At 34.0% G+C, this 20,450-nt stretch overlaps 1 protein-coding gene across 1 annotated transcript; it reads right to left on the bottom strand.

Moving 5' to 3' along the window:
* Window positions 1–1,876: 1,876 nt before the first annotated feature.
* Window positions 1,877–20,295, bottom strand: grp (serine/threonine-protein kinase grp). Its single transcript, XM_089243245.1, has 14 exons — window positions 20,192–20,295; window positions 15,097–15,206; window positions 14,876–14,975; window positions 11,177–11,300; window positions 10,485–10,549; window positions 9,780–9,849; window positions 8,530–8,715; window positions 7,242–7,346; window positions 6,713–6,811; window positions 6,509–6,587; window positions 6,154–6,340; window positions 3,884–4,018; window positions 3,234–3,335; window positions 1,877–2,402 (listed from the first exon to the last, which is right to left on the bottom strand). The coding sequence occupies exons 2-14, from the start codon at window positions 15,159–15,161 to the stop codon at window positions 2,283–2,285; spliced, it is 1,437 nt and encodes a 478-aa protein (XP_089099371.1). The 5' UTR covers window positions 15,162–15,206; window positions 20,192–20,295; the 3' UTR covers window positions 1,877–2,282.
* Window positions 20,296–20,450: the final 155 nt, after the last annotated feature.

Here is a 20,450-nt window from a genome sequence, read left to right as displayed (position 1 = left end):
AATATTGTTACGATCTGTAGGCGATAGATTTCGAATTTGATTGATTGCTCTCTTTCGGTTAAACGGAAAAAGGTCCGATTGGCGGAGGACTAGAAGAACATTCTAGAAAGCCCCGCCCTTCCGGAGAATGGTTCAACCCCCGTCCACCCCCCCCCAAACAGACCATACAGTGGCACCGCCGACTAGGAAACTGTAAGATAGAATTTTGTGGAATGTTCTTTTTTTCAAAGTTTCTCCAGGGTTATAAATAGTGCGGCGCTCACAAGATGGCAGGCTCAAGGAGGCTCAAATAGAGACAAACTCAATGAAAAGTCAGTCGCGATTGAGCGTTGAGAGAAAGTTGTTAGCTCTCTGATTACGTTGTATATACGTGCAAATTGCTGTTCTGTAAATAAATCTGTGTTTGCCCGTCGAACTGCTTCTTGTTTTGTAATCTCGAAGTCTTGTGGAAAATTATCCGGAACAATATAAAAAGATCCTTTTATCTCATTTTAACATTTATTGACATACTGATTAGCTTCGGAGCCCTCCATATATTGTTATAATATATTAATACTGTTTCAAGTAGATTTTGAGTGTATTTTGCAACCAAAATCGAAATAAGAGTTGTCAGTTTTTCCTCTTAGAATGGTAAATTTCGCTTCCAAATGTTCAGGAACCCTTGCAACTTGACAAGGATTGGTAAAAACCTGAATTTCCGGTTATTTATGTCTAGTTGCAAAAAGAATAATACTAAAAAGTCTGATGAACTTCTCACGCATTCAAAATTTGATTCAATTTTTAGACCGCAACCTATATTTGCTGCACGACAAGAAGGGTGGACTACGGAAGAAGCAGGATGAATTTCAGCCTTCCAGACCAGTAAAGCTGATACCAGGGAGAGTCTACAACTTGCGGCCACGTAGGGGTACTGGAAATTCACGAAACGGATACGTCGTTGAACGGCGAACTTTATTGGAGAAACTATAAACACTTAACATGTTAACGTTGTGAACCAATGTCACCCATAATCCAGCTAGCCTTCCGATGTAGCTTCGGGAATGATAAAAATCTCCTAATTGCCCAGGAGAATTAAGACGTAGGATGCTTATGGAACAGGAATGCGTGCCTAGAATGAGCTAAAACATCTGGGTGTCCAAACATTGGCTGACTTGGACAAGGACATGTGACGCAAACATGACATCGATTCGTTGTTGTACGGCCTACGCGACTAGTGACATCCAACGAACGTGAACGGACCGCCACCAACGGAATTTGATTATCGAGTCCGGACGTGCCCCAAGGACGCTACAATATCAATTTAGATTTTGATTCTTAGATCATGATTTATCATAATTATTTTGTTGATTTATACTCCTGTAATTGGACTTGTTATTCTGTTATACAAATTTATATAGATATATATACATATTTAATAAAATTCTGGATGCACCCATCTTTTGGGAACACTTTGATATCTCCTTGAGGTGGGAAGCGGGGTGTGTCTGGTCCTTCAATGTTCAATGTTTAGTTGCAAGTTGTATCACAATAACTTCAGTGTGCACCCCACCTTAATTTATGTGCATTTTCAGCATAAACCCAAAACAAGGCTTTCCTCCCACAGACGCTAGAAAAAAAATGGTACCTTCTTTTTTCTTCTTATATGACCCAGAAAACTAAAGTTTGACATGCCTGCCATAGATAGCCAATAAAAAAAACTCTGAGTACTCAGTTATAGATTCATAGCAACTTTTTTCTGTTGGCTGATATTCATTTCACCTCACCATTAGCACTCAAGCAGAACATCCAAGAGGTTAAAAACATCACTGATCTACCTTTTTTTTTTTGTAATAAGCATAGAATGTTTGTCATTTCATTGAGTATATATAAAAAAATTCTGGATTTTAAAACATTTATTACTACAATAAAAATAAAACCAAATACAATGTGATATAATTTATCTGTCATCATGATTATAGGGAATAGCAGCCAATAAGCTCACTAATATTTTTTTTAAAAACACGCACAAAAAGATTTGGTTTATTCAAAATTTAACAAACACAAAATGTTTAGTATACTATACAGTTAAAAAAAACATTAATACATGTATAAAAAAGTTTGATCGAGCTAAAAAGGCACATTATAGATTTTAAAAAAATGTGTGATGAAATATGGCTCACGTCTTTGGCTAAATAAAATGATCATAAATGTTCATCATTCAGCAACAAATTATCTTAAAAGTTTTGACACCTTGATTATTACACGATTTTCATCTTCAACAGGAACAAATATTAAAAAACTAATCACTTTACGACACAAGTTTTCATTAATTTCAGAGGCCAGATGATTGGACCTTTGACAATCATGTGAGCCATGTTATTTCGAATAGCTACGAAATGCCTTTTGAATTCCAAACCATCACCCTGAAAAAGAAAACCAGATCAACAAATGCATTCAGTCTTAAAAATAATATTCTATTTAGACACCCTAATTTAAATATATCATCCCTTGCCTAGCTAGTTGGATTCATTTCAGCTAGTTGGATATCTTATTTTTTGCTATCTATGTTTTGCCTGAAATATGAATGTGTATCCCTGTTGAAACACATGTTGGAAAATATTTTAGGAAATAACTTCCATAGAACATGGGTAGAGTAAACATTCAAATGTCATTTCTCATGTTCTTTTTTTTCCAAGGACATAGCAAATTCATGCTTCTGGCATGAGGGGGACAATGCATAACATATCATTTATAGAAAACGTATAGAAAATTAAAGAAACTGCTTTTCAGGAATATGGCAGTTTAATACATTTATTGATGAAAAACAATTATGGAAAAAAAATTTCTCACAGAGGCTTGAAAGATTGAAAGATATAAGGGTTTCAATCGGACATCTTATACTGCCATAATACATACAAATACAACACCACAACAGGCAAATTGCCCAACAAGGTGGCTAACTTAAGAACATCATGGATCCCCGAGTCATTTTTTGGAGGCCCTACCTACTACTGCTACACCCCCCCCCCCCCACCGCGGAACCCCCAACGAATCGGTACATGTGCGTGTACGTGTAGTGAAACCTGACGTGAAGATCAGCTTAGCTGTAAAAGAAGAATCTTTTGTAACCAGAAATTGGTGTTGGGAAGAAAAAAGTAAGAGTGATACTTGTAAAACTTTCCTTTCCTTTGAAAAAGATAGATGACCTCTCTACTTGCTTTAAATATTTTTATAACTAGTTTTGCAAAACTTACTCGGGATAACCTGAAGTCAAGAAGTATGTTCTCTTGCATCTCCAAAAGTGTGGCTTTAAACACCAACTGCTTCTTCCTCCGATCCAAGCATGTCACCATAACCTAGCAAGAAAAGTCTAAATTAGAGAACATGGAATAATCTTTGATAATCTAATAACAAAAAAAAAGAATAACGTGCTGAATATGCTATAATTATAATTCCCTACTCTCGGTACAAAAATTCCACATAATATGTTATTGTTATCTATTCTAATGGTCACATGTATTTTGATTGCACCTTAATTACAATAAAACTGTTATTTCCTAGAAATGTTTTTTGCAATGATCTTTAAACATTGACTACTTCCACAACTTTTCGTTCAGTTTTCTTCCTATTTTTCTAACTCACACTCATTCTAGGCCAGGCACCTTTAACCGTTAACAATGTGTAGCCTACATTTGACATTTTAATGAGGTCTGTGAGCCATGCAGTAAAACTTGATCAAAGCCGGTAATAGATTGGGTTTTTCAAACATGTATTTTGTTCCATGTGCCATTCATAATCATAGAGACAAATCAAACTCTATTACTAAATTTATAACTTTATCATTTTATGAACAGTGTTTACAAGTTTATTAAGTGTTCAATTTTTTTTGAAATGTGCATATTACCTGTCCTGGTCCACTTTTCCTCCAAGAATAATTCATATCCTTTAGTGTTGATTTGAGTGCATCAACCGCAACTTCGGGTTTCATGTTTACAAAGAATCTTGTCATACGTTTCACAATCAATTTATCCATTGAGCTCTAAAACATAAAATATGGTTATTATCATGGTTGCACTTGATGATTGAGAAGTCTGTCAAGAGAATTAATGATTTTCAGTGAACCGGGTCAGATCAACATACTTTTATATTATGTAAATATATATATATTTTGTATATGCGTTGTATTTGTATTTGTAAAAGAAACTGAAAATATCTTTCAACAAACAACTTATTAGAAATAGGTTTTCAGATATGCTTATAGAAATACATTCTATTTTACGATCTACAAAATCAGGAGTGAATAACCAAAAACGTTTCCTCCCTATTTTTCAGAAATTGAAACCTTTCCCTCATGTTTCAAATTTCCATTACTGGGAAAAAGTTTTCAAGAAATTTTTTTAATCTTTGATATATAGTACATTCAGGTAATATGGAATACCACATTTATTTTTTTCAATTATTCCAATTTGAATTTTAATAAATAAATCTAGAACTTGTATTTCTACAAAAATTTGCTTTTTGTTTTTGCACTGACAAGTATATTATATTTAAAAATAAATATTATAACTAAGAAAGAAGGCATTTAAAAAAATCATTTGCATGGGATAAAATGGAATATAGTCAGGTAATATGGAATAACGGTTCACAATTAAGAAAACTAATTTGAATTGGTCAGAACCAAGATTAATGAAAAAATATAAATTCTGTTGTTTTTGTAGTTGGAGATGCTGCGATTTCATAATCTATCTACAAGAGTCACAAATGTAATCTTCCTAGTCTGCCGCAAAAACCGTCAAGGTAGGCCCACAGAGAACAGGACACACATTATTTTTTAACCCTTTCTCTTCTATCTTACTAAGCTTTCTATCTTGAAATGATATTCTAGCTCAACTCAGAAAATACTTATAATATTCCATATTACCTGACGCACCATCTCTGAAAAAATAGTGTCTCATATAACCGGGAAGAATCAAAATTAAAAATTAGCATCATTTTGATCATTTTTGTCACACCACAGTCATTTTCTGCACACGAGGGCTAATTAGACCGGGACCTACAATTTATTGCCGATTACAAACGGCAAGCTTGGTTTTTATACTCATCTCGAGAGGTTGGTGCGCTAACCACTCAATGGGGCGCTCTCAGCTGTAACAATTTTTTCTGTGGTCATGTCGCTGTTTCTGTTGTACCCCTGTGTCTGGAAAGTTTTCTGACAAAGATGGACTGGGTATCGAACCCGTGATACCTCTAAACATCCTTTGGTACTTTAGGTGAGTATCTTATCGACCTGGGCTACTGCGCCCTAAAAAAAGGAGCACAGCACAATAAAATACAATATTGTGATGTACATTGTGCTTAGTTTCAAATTATTAGGCACATTTCCAATAACTAATAAACACTTTTGAAAACTTGGCCAAGTAAATTTCTGAAAGCAGATAAACAAATCTGCTCCTATAGCAGCCATGATGATGACAACCAAGTGATACAGACTCTATACTATCATGGGGACATTTTGAAATGGTTTATCACTGTTCCACTTGGAGGCCATACCTGAGGGTAAAGAAAACCTATTTTTTTTCCATATTACCCAACAACTCCATATTAATCAAATCTACTATACATATAACTGATATAAATCTGTTTCTTCAAGTGTAAAAATTTTAGCCGTGTGGCATATAAAACCATATTTTCCTTGCACATTTAAATTTAACTCTCTTATTAAAAAATTGCAATGCAAAATATATAAGTAACAATGAATACATTTATCAATAGCAGATTTTTATATTCCACCAGCATGTGAAAGATGCTTCAGTAAAAATGTTTTGGACTTGAGAGATACCAACAGTATAATGTAGCCATGAAATTATGGGTACATGGTTGGATACATGAATCAGTTCCAGAGAATCAGATTAAAAGGCTGAGATGTATCTAATGAAGGACAAATAACTTAATTTTTTTTTAATAGCAATGCCCAAAATTCAGGCTTTTTCCATTAGAAACATTAACTATGTTCATGGCTTTGGCTTAAAATACTTATAGAAAGTTTATTATCTGTATGAGATACCTACTTAATCTACTATAAAAAATGACTAAAAATTATTTTTAATTATTTTATGTTTAACAATAATTTCATGCACATTACTTAAATTTTTTTTTTTTCAAAAAAAAGTTTACTTGTGAGCTATCAGGTGTTGACGTAAGCTGACTGCAGAGGATCATGTGTTCTGGATGAGCTGGTTGCGAGAAACTAACACCATGAGATAATACATCAAGACTTTCAGATGCAATGTCTACAGACCCATTATCTCTTCTCATAATTGGATCAGGTTGTGAACAAGAAATTTTTTCCACCTTTGCTTCCCTACATTACAGAGACAAAAAAAATGAGAACTCTCACTGTTTGAAATCATAGAAACATAAGGAGAAAAACAAAATTCTTATTTTTAGTAACTCCAGAAATTTGACACACATAAGTAATACTTGTATTTAAAATTTTCCATTATCAAAAGACAACTAGCCATGGGATTACCTATCAAAGCCCATTGATTGTTCGATATCAGAACATTGCCGCTTGTAAGGAATACTCTCACCTTCCCATCTAGTGAAACCTAATTATAATGTTGAAGAAAAATAATTCAGAAATTTAGAAACTCAATTGGATTAACAAAAATACACAAATTAATAAATTTTCTTTTTCAAAAAACTAGTCTATTGAAAAAAAAGTTTTAACTACCTTTAATTTTATGAAGTTTTCTGTACCATATATGACTTTTTATTTGATCAATAGTGGGTCTTTTGGCAGGAGAATGATTTAGAATCTTCTTAACAAAAGCTGCAAGAACCATTATATATAAGTGATCAGACAGTGAAATTTGATCAAATCTATCTGTTTCCAGTACAAGCACACACATAATGCAAGAAAAAAAAATCTGAAAATCCAGAATTCTATAAACTTATTGATTTTAATAATCAATTTTATGATCATAGTCCCTGGTAGCCTCTTCTATGTTTTCAATACATACACTTAAATAAAGGCTGATGCCACAAGAGCGTTAACCATGTTTATGCCATTTTTGACACACACTTTTGGGGATGAAAAATAAACTTGAAGTTACTAATCAATCAGGAGCAATAAAACTCATGCAGCATTCAATGGACACACAGGCAGTTTTGTTTTCTTTTTCCCCTATAATAAATAACTGGTTACTCTGTAAAAAACTTAAAGCTCTAAAAAAAGGTGTAAAAAGATATTTGAAATTCACCTAATGCTAAACTCTCAATTTTTGTCCATGGCGAAACTGAAAACCTGCCATCTTTCCACATTTCATATTCTTTACATTCAATCAAGGGCTTATCCCAAGGCAATTCTGAAAATGAATCACAAATATTAATTACTTCCAAATATGTTATCACACTAATTAATCACACTTATGTAATAGGGATTTGCACTTGAAGATTTTTTTCATAATCACTTCAACGAAGTTATTCATATAAAAGTATACTAATAGCAGGGCTGGACAAATCCCAGGTAACAGGTCACCATGGCCACAAAAAAAGTTGGTATTGGCACCTAAAATGTTCTTTGTGTAGTTAGTGAATTGCAAGCTGAGAGCAGCACAAAATGTTTGGAATTTGTAGCAGCATATCTGCCAACATGAAAGAGGCTCACTATGCCTCGAAAAAGTCAAAGGAAACATTATTTTTGACATTTTTCACCAGGTAAAAAAAAAATTTCTGGTGCCTAGATTTTTTTTTTTTTGCAATTTGTTTAGCCTTGCTAATACAGTAAAATCCCTCTTAACGGACACACCTCAGATGCCGTCACCCCAGTTTTGCAGCCAAATAATAATTTCCCAGTGTATAATAACAGTGTGCTTTTCAAACGCCTGATTAATGGTCACCTCTCTTTCATGGAATTTTCTGTTCCACCGGTGTCTGCAAAAGAGAGGTTTTACTGTAGTAAACCATGAAAGAAATATTACAAATAACTCTTTCAGACCTTGCGTGAACAAATATGCGGGTTGCTTTTTCTCACATTTTTTCTTTTGACATCAGGGAGTTAAGCACTGACTTAAAGGATTGTGTAAGCTTTGATCTAGAAATATGGTGATTTGATTATGAACATTAGGTGCTTTCATCAGAGGGCAGCACTTCAAGATGAACTTAGATGGGATTTTTAAGATGGCTTTCAGGAGTAAGTGCCTCTGGAAAAAGTGTGACTTATTACATAAAATTTAGCAATAAAATTCTGGAAAAAATATTTTATGTCAAAATAAATATACCGTGCATCATCTTGGCTGAAAAAAATTGAATGAAGTGAATTATTTCTTCACAAAAAACAAAAATAAATAAAAATTGAAAATTTCTAAAAAAAATAAAGAGCTGCTGATATTTATGCTTTCAATGCATTTTTTGAATATCAAAAAGACAAAAATTTTAAAAATTCCAAAAAAATGAATGCTCAAGTCTGAAAAGTTTAAGCATTCAAATAATATGCCAAACTTTTTTTTAATCACTTTTATTATTATTTGTGAATATAAACAGCAATACCTCCAGCTAACATGGCAACAAGTATGATGCCACAACTCCATACATCAGCTGGCTCAGCTCTATAAGCACGTGTGAACACTTCTGGTGAAACATAAGGTAACGTACCACATCTTTTATTCAACAATCTTTCTTTTCCATTGTGGCGAAATAGTGTGGCAAATCCAAAGTCTGAAATCTTTACATTATCTGCAGAAAACAAATTAAATTATAATCATGAATTGAACACTAAATCATTTATTTAGAATAATTTAATATTTTATTGTGGGATCAAGTTAATTTCAAACAGAACTCCAAGCTCCTGGTTTTCAAATCATTTGTTTTTTCTATAAGTAGAGCAGCACTGGTTCTGAAAAAATGTAGAAACATACACTTGGGCCCACCTTAATCAAATAACAGATAAGCAAATACATCACTGATAAGAATAAGCCAAAATTTCTCCTGCAGAGGCAAGTTTTCCACTTAAAATAATTTTGACAACTTTTCTTTTGGAAATACTTTTCTCAAAAATAATTTCTCAAACTCTGATGTCACATATTGAGAAAAATGCCGATAATATTGGAGAACAATGGCCAGAGAATAAGAGCTTGGACAGAAACTGGAAAAAATTCAAATTTCGACAATATCAATCAAGCTTAAAAAAAGGCAATAGTTTCATATATGATCATTTTGTCGCACCACTGTCATTTTCTGCACACGAGGGCAAACTAGACTGGGACCAACAATTTACTGTCCACTTCAAACAGCAGTGCTCGACATTTTGCCTTTTGTTTTATACTCACAGAGAGGTTGGTGCGCTAACCCCTCAGTGGGACTCCCTGTGGTAACAATCTTTTTCTGTAATCATGTTGTCGCATAATGGTTTCATCCTCAAATAGCCATAAAAGCATGTATCAATGGCCCCATTATCATGCGCAATTATCAGATGGAATAAAAGTGAAAAAGAAAAGAGAAAAAACTGAAATTTCAAAAAAAAGGTTGAAAAACTTGAGCACACATTGGTGGAAAAGTACACCAATCAGTATTTTGCTATGTTGCTTTACTACATTTTAACCTCCGAACCACAATGTAACAGCTTAGAAAATACATAGAATAATCAAGTGATTATTGGTAATATACAACAGAATAATCAAAATGAAAAAAAAATCTTCAAAACATACTATACCAAAGTACTTTTTTTTTCAGAAAATTTTTTAACAAAACCCAATTATTAAAAAATAATGAGCATAAAAAATGTTTACTTCCTTACTTACCATGCTCGTCAAGCAAAACATTTTCAGGCTTTAAATCTCTATGAGCAATTCCAAGCGAGTGTATATATTCCTGTGAATATGTAAGACAGACATAACATAGTTACTGCATTATATACTAACTGAAATAAATAACTGCAATTAAAGCGTGATTTATTAGAAAACTGACTAAACTTAACAGACTCTAAATTTTAAGACATGCAGCTGCTTTTTACTCTTACAGAACTGAATTGAAGCTTCTTCACAGATAGTTTACAGCTTTTATTAGTTTGTGGTAGACACAATAATGCTTACAGTGACAGACACAGTAGTCATCATTCAAATCATAAGACAAAAGGTTTTGCTGCAACGAAGGAAGTCTTTGCCTTTTTTAAGAAAATAACTTCCATTTCTGTTAGCTCATTTTGAATTACTGATTGTACTGAAGCTAACATCAAACTTCTAAAAATAAGAATTATTTTTGACAGCAGCCACCCAAATATCAGTAACAAAAATTTTGTAGAATAGATAGTAATTTGATATAGTGATGTTCTTTCAATAAAAGAAGGCTTTTAAACAAAGATTTTTAGTAAAATCTTTTTTTAAATTTCTATCACAAGCATTAATTTTCTACTCTTAAAGCAATTCACTTCAGATACTAAAAATTTGAAAGATAAAAAAACACATTGTGGCACTCAATTCAATTTTAATTAATCTACCCTGACTTACCACTGCAGATATTATTTGACAAAAATATCTATGAGCTTGAGCTTCAGGCATACCATAATCAGGTTCTAGAAAAAAAAAAAAAAAGAAATCTAATGATGAATAATTTATGTTGTCTAAAATTATACATTTTAATTTAGAGGAAAAAAATTTAATTCAAAAATTTCAATATGTATACTGCAATATACATGAGCAATCTATCATTTCTTGAATTTTATGGGGTGACAATAACAAATCTGCAGTCAATTTCAGCATTTTCTTGACAAAAACAGTTGAAAGCATACGTTGAATTTCACATAAAAAGATTATGATTAATAAAAGACTGAATAGCAACGAGTTGTTAACAGCAAACCAAAGTTAGTTCAAATTTAAGTGGCATGTATGAAATTATGGATATTATGTCCAGAGGAAAGCTATCATCAAATAAAATAAATTTGCAGATGATTGGCAGGCTGTTAGTTTTTAAATTTTCAGGGCTCTTTTTCTGTCAACTGAGGTGACTCCTGACCAAAAATCAAGATTGTACTGTGCATAGGCTACTATTCAAAGTACAAATTTTTAGAAGAAACAATTTAGCACAATTTATGTTTACATTAATTCATAAACTTTTTTTTTGCTTACACTGAGAACAAATTTCACAACAAATAAAACATCAATAACCTTTCAAAATCATAAACAAAGATTTTAAAAATTACCAATTCTATCGAAAAGTTCACCTCCAGGAGCATATTCAAGAAAAATGAAATGAACAGTTTCTTCTTCCCGATGACCAATGAATTTAATAATGTTCTCATGCTTTAGTAAACGATGAATATATATCTATGAAGTGAAAAAAGAGCAATGAAATTTTAATAAAAAATTATCAACACAAGACTAAAAAAGTTTTATAATCTCCATTATTTTCTAATAGGTGCAAAACAGGTAAAGATGCAGTCTTGCCCTGAAAACACATGATGGAATTTTACTTGGTTCACTGCTACAATGTCTGTGGAGCGTTTTTGTGTAAATCAGTGAGATCCCTCTGATTAAAACTTTGATTTTAAACTTCAATGTAATGCAGAGCTGGACAAATTGCAAAAAAAAAAAATCTAGGTGTCAGAAATAATTTTTACCCAATGAAAAAAGATGTTGTTTTATACTTTTCAGGGCATAACAACCCTCTTTCATGCCAGAAGATATGCTGCTATAAATTCTAAATACTTTGTGCTGCTTTCAGCTTGCAATTTAGTAACTACACAAAGACAATTTTAGGCACCAATACCAATTTTTTAAGTCACCATGGCTACACGGCACCTGGGATTTGTCCAGCACTGATGTACTGCCACTGTGATATATTTGTGGCGGTGCTGTAGGCAAGAGTGTGCAGGTGTTGGCTTTCCTAATAGCATTATATTTATATATCTCCATATATCTGTCAACACATAGTTTTCGTACGTGCGCCTTTTCTTTACCTCTCTTTTTGCTGTTCAAGAGAGAGAAGGCTTTCGTTTCTGGTAGAGTCAAGATGTTATTTTCTATGTGTTCATATGTACTCACTTCTTTTTATGTGCGTAATGTGTCATATCTCTCTCTTTAAATTCATAAACTTCATATTTAGCCTTTTTCTGGAATTTAAGCAATTATCGTGAGTCATATTTATGTTATCTATGGATAAGTCACTGCTTCAATTTAAGTGCTAGTACACAACTTTTTACCCCAGTGACACAACCATATATTATCTAGTTCAATATGTTCTATAATTGAATATCTATCTCGAATTTTGTACATTGTTTGTTTGTACTAATTAAATTAGGCATTAATGGGGCATGAAAAACTTGTTGCTTGGCATTTATCTTATTGCTGTCAGTGCAACTACGTCTCAATGAGAATCCAGGTTACTATGACATAGCTACCAACTTTGGAATAAAAACAAAAACAAAATGCAGCATGCAAAGAAATTTATTTGCAGTCTGTCCTTGGTATTCGTGGAGTTTACGTTCTGAGAGTCCCTGCGAATAACCAAAAACAGAAAATTATGTTTTGTAGGCATATAATAAAAAGAGTAGGTTATACCTGAGGTAGTATACAGAAACATAGGGGGGGGATGATTTTAGGTGATGATTTCAGTAATGTCTTGTTATTTCTTCCCCATTTAATTGAATACGTTGGAATATATTGGCAATACTTCATCTACAAGTGAAGAATTAGTATTACTGTGTTGTTTCTTTGTCAATGTAATTTAACATTTACAAGTTTAAATCCATTAACGATTTAAACTTGTAAAACCCATTGATTATGTTGCTCATAGTGAACTTGTGTCTCCCACTTCACGAGGATGACTTCAGTTTCAGAAGCAGTCATCTCAAATAATTCCGCCTCTGTCAATGTATCTAGACTGCTATTTAATTAATTACCAGATTTCTTTCATGTCCATATCATCTCAATCCATCCTTCATCAACCTAACGTGCCCATGTCTTTTATAATCATTTCAATAGGTTCTATATAAATGGAAGTGTTCTCAGGCACAAATTAAAGAAGTTTTTCCAACATGAATTGACAGTTTCCATATTTATAGCTCCCACAGCTACAGCAGACACATGAATAACATTAGCAATAGTATAATTCATTTATAACTTCAGATGTTTCATATTCTTTGATTGGATGCACCATCATCACAATTAAGCAACATTTATAGTGAGTCTTAACTGCTCGCATCATATCCTGATCAAGAGACTGGATATGTTGTGTTATATTTATAAGACATTTAGAGGACATCCTGCACTGTAGATATATTGACACCTCAATGATACGCAATCAACTTAGTTTTGTTAAGCACAGTCAATGTATCAAAATTTTCAAAAAGTTTTCGGTTTTTTTTTTTCAGAAAAATTTCCAGAAGCACTAGAAAGGCTTGGAAAGCCACATTGGAGTGTTAACACATATACTTTATATTTTGTTCCAATACCAGAAAAAATGCAGAAACAGTGTTTTCTTATAAATGAGAAGACAGGGAATACTAAATATGCAAGTACAGAGGGCTAATTGTATTATGGTATAAAAAAATTATATGAGCAACAGAGAAATATTAAAACAAATTTTCTATGCCATCAACTGAGAATAAGTACTGTTTGAAGATTTTTATAGGATAAGTTAGTATTGTGAGTGATTTCTGGTGGTAATATACTACTACTACTAAACCATATATGCACCTCATCCCTGTTCCTCTGCAGAACCTCAAACAAATTGGTACACGTTGGAATGTGTGTCCATGTTGTGAACCTAATGTGAAGCTTTTTTCTGTGTACTGCTCTTTATAGTGCTGCCATCTGCCTCCTATTTTTCAAACTATGAGTGGAGTGTAATGATTGAAGATTTTACTGTTGTAGGCCTGTTCTCTCTGTGGCGAAACTTTTTAATGGGGAGATCGGCTTGCATTTGCACCTTGGTGGTAATATACTGTAGAATTTTGGGATAGGGGTCATTCAAGTATTACGTCAGCATCGGGGGGGGGGGGGGGGTTTGGATTTGCTGACTTTTGATGACAGGGGGGGAGGGGGCTTGAAGGTTGCTTACTTCATCAACCACCCTTTTTTAGGATATGAAATATTCTAAGCTGCTGACGAAATTTTGCTGACAAGTAGGGGGGGAGGCGATCAGGGTTTTGCTGACTTTTGCTGACATTGGGGGGGGGAGGTCAAAAATGGCTAAAAATCTGCTTACGTAATACTTGAATGGCCCCATAGCTACAATGCTTTTTCAAAAGTGTTTTATGAACTAATGGTAGTGACCAGAAATTGTCGATTTGAGGATCGATATGTATTCGAAAGTAATGAAAATTGATTTTTGAATAGGAGGATAGATTTAAAGAAATACAGTGAAACCTGTCTAAGGCGGACACTGTATTAGACAGAACCCTGTCTTAAACAGAATCAAAATACAGTCTGTTCAATGAGCTTCAAGGTGTGAAGGCGAGTCAGCCTCCACTCAAAGAGGTGTCTCCGCAGAGAGCAGGCAGACCTGCAACGTGATACTGACAAAACATAAAAATTCAAACATTTCCATCTTCACTTCAGAAAATGGAAGACAGATGGCAGCATGAACATGAAACAAGTACAACTCTACATAAATACATAAAGGCCACACATTCTGGCACGTGCCAATTTGTTAGAAATTCTGAAGAGGAATGTGTGTACCAGATGCATGTACAGTTAAGTAGTAGTAGTCTGTTCAATGATTAGTGCTTTGATATGCACCTTTACAAAATCTAAATCGGCATAAAACAGAATATTTTTTCAGTCTCTTGACGTTCCATTTTATACAGGTTTTACTGTATAATTAACAATAAGACGTTGATGAAGTTGTGTTGATAGTGTTATAAAATCATTTGTGATTATTCTAATTATGCTGAACTTACTTCTTTTTTAACATTTGCCAGCATATCAGATGCTTGAGTTAATTCTAACGCTTTTGCAGCTACCGCTTCATTCGTCTGTTGATTGACCATCAGTAACACCCTGTATTTTTTTTGGATAGCAAAACAGAATATTTTGATACAAAATTAAAATAACGCACAAAAATCTGTGAACATTCATTTTTATCAAAACTTATAAATCCAAACACCAAGGCAAAACTTACTCGCCATAAGCTCCTTCTCCAAGAACTTGAACTATGTCCCACCCGTCCACAAATTCACGAACCATTTTAGATTCTTATCAATAAAATATGATTATTTAATGACAGATAACCTGGAAAAATAAACAAACATTCACATTTTATTAAAATGCTCATCCAAGCTATTAGAACTCAAAATTGAATGACTATCATCCAACGCACAGTAAGAAATTATGCAATAGGAGAAATTCCCGATATACAGCGATTAGCCTACTGTGTTTTGGCAAATTTTTTGTCACCACATTTTTTTTTGAAAATTTCATAATTCCTCAAAAGAAATACTCTCAACGGATCTATGATATGTATGTATATTAAAGAATATCATAATCCAGATTAAAATATTATAACTCTTCACAGTAGCTGAATTAAGAAACATGATTTTAAGTTTAAATAGGCCAACATCAGTTTCCATTTCAGTGTAGTAGGCCTATAATGAATCTTTATAAAGGAGTCAATGGAATTTAGTGGCTTGGTTGAAAACTTCGCAGCCTATTTTATGTATCTGAAACTTTTTTCGTTGCCACCGTGTTTCAACAGGAATGAAAGAAATGGCAAAAGATAACATTGTTGTGTCTATGGAAACATTGCTAGCAACATCACAGCCATTTTAGCACAAATCTGTAATCTGTATGTATATTAAGGCAAAGCAACCAGTAAAGATGGTAAATGTTTGATTTTTCCTGTTATGTAGGCCTAAGTATCATGTTGGAGTTTAGCACAATACAGTTCATAAAAACTAATGTTTTAGCTGAAAGAAATGGTGCTGCAGGAGATGCGATGTCTGAAAGTGAGGAAAAACGAGATGGTACTGTTGGTCATGCCAGTGTGTGCATGCTGTTACATTTCTATTCTTTTTATTTCTTATGAATATGTGCAATTGTTTTGTTCTACGTGATTAAATGTTATTTGCTTATGCACTTTGTTTATGCCTCGTCCATCTTTATATGTGTCACACTACACAGGGTGTTATTCTAATACCAGATATAAATAGTGCTCATTTCCATTTTGTGTCAACACTGATCTAGAGTACTTCACAGTGGAACAATAGCCTATGGAAGAGGTTCTTAAATTTTTCCACCCGTGAAGCCCTTTTCCCCGATCAATGCTTATCTGTCCCACTCCAGAGCAGTTTAGCAAAGAATCCCTTTGAAAATCCTTTGTCAGGGCCACCGTTTTGCACCACCCTTTACAAAAGTTGGCAGCGCACAGTTTGAGAACTCCTGATCTATGACATCATCATCCCAAAAAACATATTGTTAGAACATGACCCTATCCCACAAAGCAGAATGTTTAGCACTGTTCTGCGACGGGCCCTCAGCTGACTGGAAATGTTATGCGGTAAAAACCCCCTATACATGTAAAGGTTTTTTGCACTTTTTCTTAAATTTCTTCCAAATTGTTCTGCATAATTGTTCTGCAACATATGTCGTAGATTTTGGCACATTCTGCTTTGGGGACCTGATGTGATTATCATCATTTTTTCCTTTTTCAGAATAGAGGTTTAATGCATGGCTTGACAAATGGAAAAAATATATAGGCGCCAGCCCAATTTTTAAGGAGCCTAGCCCTGGTATGGTATTTTGTTCAAGAAAAATGGTCCTAAATAATTCTTTCTTTCACTTTTCTCATGATAAAAATAGGTAGAGTAATGAAATCAGAAAATTTTGTGTCATCCTTAGAATCAAATTTAGAAATTTACATCAATTTAGCAACCGCATTTAGAAAATTTTAGGTACCAATACCAATTTTATAGTCACCATGAAGACCTGGTGCCTGGGATTTGTCCAGTCCTGATTTAATGCAAAGGAGCACTGAAAAAGTATTATCCCTTTTTCTTTGACTATATTCTTTCTAGCATGTTGGTACTTTCCTTCCTGGTCGGCGATGGTTGCCACTCTCTTTCATGTGCATGTTTTTTTTTCTATAAACTATTATTATTAGTCTCTAAGGCTTCTGGGTTGCTATTTACTATTCACTTTTTTTTACTTTTGGTTATTATCTGAAGATGACGTCATCCCCAAGAGATATGCATAGACCATTTTACCATTTCTTTCCATAATTCTTTGAAATAGTTCTTGCATCATCTAATGTTAAAATAGCAAGCTATTGTAACGTTTGCTTTTAATTTAAGAGATGCCAAACATCTTAACATATAGGTCGAAAATTAAAATACTATGTGCTTAGTCCATGTGATGGTGACCTATTTAATACTTTGGAATGCAACTTTGTAGCATTCCAAAGTATAAATATTGGCACTAACTTCACAGACCCTTATCAAAACGAATGAAATGAAAAACAATTTTCTACACTCGCATTTCTGTGATACAACTTGTATCACATTCATGTTGTTAGGTTTTATTATAAGAAAAGGCATGTGCTTTATGAAGAGCTTCTTTTCCTTGGTAAAAATGGTTTTTAATTCATATTTATCTACAATACTTTTGTCCAATAGAAAGGAAAACAGCCGATGGCAGAGGTGAAAAAAAAAGCTTTAAATATTTCACCTCCGTGAAGTAAGTTAAGATTCTCAGAACTCACTTCATGAAAGTAAAAGTACAAATTTTGAATTCTTTCAATTTTTGCCACTGGAAAAAACATGGATAAAACTATTTTTTCACTGCAGTTTTTTCCACTATGGCAAAAAGTGGCCAACAATGGTTTTTATTGAACATAGAGATCCTTGTTTACTCCGTTATATTATTTAAAAAAAATAGAGTCCAGGTTTTTATTTCTACTCCAGAGAATATTTATTTATAGGCCTATATCAGGAGAGACCTGTTTTTCTTCTCTTGATAAAATGCCCTAGTGTTTATTACTTTCAATCCCATATCTGGACAAGAATGTTTTATTTTGAATGTTAATTCCTTATTTAGTCTGATAATTTTGTTTTTGTCATTTGTTTCTTATCACATTTTGTTCATTTCAACATTTCGCTATTTTTTTCACTACAAGCCATTGCATTAAAACACTATTGGAATTAAAGGCATATTTACGGAAGGGGGAGTGGGGCTTATTAAGGAATGAATGGTCAAGAAAACTAGACTCTAGTGAGGGAAAAATGGCAAAATTTGTACGACCCACGGGGGATAAAACAATGAATCCATGTCAGCCTAGAGAGCGGAAGTCTAGGTCAATGATTGGTCAAAAGAGTGACCTAGAGAGCAAAGAACCAGGTCAGTGAGTGGTGGAAAGAGTGACCCAGAAAGTGTGCAAGCATGTCAGTGAGCTCCAAAGCAGAATGTTTTGCTTTATTTTGTAACATACCCTCTGCTGACTGGAAATGTTCTGCAGTAAAGATCACCGTAATAGTGTTTTCGACACTTTTCATAACTCTTTTGTATAGTACTGCAGTGTATGTCCCATCTCGTTGCGATGTCCCGAGTTCGAACCCGACCGTCCAACAGTGGTGATCGGCTGAAGTTGTCTATCTGTGGTTCCCAACTTCAAAACGTGAGTGCAGGTCGATCTCCCCTTTAAAAAGTCTCGCCACAGAGAGTAACAGACCTACAAACAGTACAAATGTAATTCAATCATAACACATCAGTCACTTCACTTCTGAAATATAGATGGCAGCACTGAAAGATCAAAACACAACACTACATACGCACTCAAACTGTTAGGTACACACACACAGTTACACTTCCAGCATAACTCACTAAGTAGTAAATTGCCCATAGATGGTGATATACCCGAATTGTGCTCAGTTTGAAAGCGTACGTCCCATATTTTGGCATATTCTGCTTTGGGGGAAAGTGACCTAGAAGCAGAAGGTCCAACATGAAGAAAACATTTTCATTTTTTCATTTCATTCCGTGCACCGCCCAGGCTCTATCGACCATTGTCAATTTTAGCCATTGCCCGGATGAGGGGCTGGGCGATGTCGGGTGCTTTATTATGCATATAAAATATAAAATACATGAACATTGAATATAAAAACACATTATTTAAAAAAAAAAAAAATGTATATACAGATTTAAATATTTCTATTATACAATTTATTCCGATGAGCTGTTCTGATGTCCTTTCCAGCTTTATTGAGCCCGAGCCCCCTGTTCCTCTCTGTGGCCAAGCGCCAGGTCCTGGACCCATGTCTTCCCTCGTTGGCTTGTTGGCTAGTGTGAGCCCTTCGTGTCACATTGGTCCAACCTTCACAGTGGATGCTTCACAGTTTAAACACTGATCATTGGGACTTTGTTTCTTGATTACTCTTTCACTGGATCATTCTATTTGAAGTCAGAGTCAGAGTCTTCCCATATTTCGACCGCTTCTTCTCTCTCCGATTGCTCTCCCTCTGTGTCGTATTCTTCGAAGAAAACATTGGGGGGGGGGGCGGCTGGAAGTTGCTTTTCTATATATGCAGGAGAAGAGGAGTGCATTGCATTGTTTTATCAAAAAGTATTGAGCGGCTCAACCTTCTAACAAAATTTATAAGGGGAGTGGCTCAAATGACCTCAGCCCCTAGATTCTAGAGCCTATGCCTAGAAGGTGTGATAAAAGGATTGACCAAGAGAGTGTACCAACAAGTGACTTTGAGACAGAGATCCAATTGACAGGGTTGGGAGTCACCCTTTGCAATAAACGGTAAATTTTATGAATTGTCAAGAAAATTAGACTAAAACGGGAGACGTGTGGGAAAACATGTAAAACCATAAATCTGCCTTTGATTCATGGGTGGAAAAGCGAGGAAGGGTATTGTCTCCCCAACATCAATGACTAACTGGACTCATCTAATGTAGATGCATGTCTATCAATTGTCATCATCATTTCCCCCCCCCCTCAAACACACACACAATCGTTGATGTCTATTCCGCCTATGCTTTGATTGGGATTAAGTATTTGCTTCACAGCAAGACGGAACAAAGCAGTCCTTTTCATCACTGACAAGTACTCATTGGCAGCCGAACAAAACCTTGACAAACAAATGTCAAAAGCCTTGAAACAATGATTAAATGCACATGACCAATGACAACACAATATTTACTAATACTAGTCAGACTTAATTAAAGTTATTATGTAAATTTTTTTCACATGATTATAAAACATTCTTCAACATACTCACATGAAGATTTACATGAATAGGTGAAAAAAAAGCATTGTTTTCTACGATTAACTTTAACACGTGATCACACAATGAGGAGGCGCGCGATTTCCCGCCAAAACAATAATAAATACCATGTTGCCATTCTTTCTTTTACAAATTTTTCAATATACAGTAAAATAACGGAAACAGATTTTATGAAAACAAATTTTTTTTTTTTGATAGAAAAAAAGTATTTTTTTCATTAATATTCATTAAATTATTTATATTATTTCAACTT

This window comes from Pholcus phalangioides, unplaced genomic scaffold (assembly GCF_987345545.1).
Source record: "Pholcus phalangioides strain wild (caught in Gottingen) unplaced genomic scaffold, Ppha-v1.0 ptg000015l_1, whole genome shotgun sequence".
In the NCBI taxonomy this organism is placed as follows: Eukaryota; Metazoa; Arthropoda; class Arachnida; order Araneae; family Pholcidae; genus Pholcus; species Pholcus phalangioides.
This window is presented reverse-complemented; position numbering and strand designations above follow the sequence as displayed.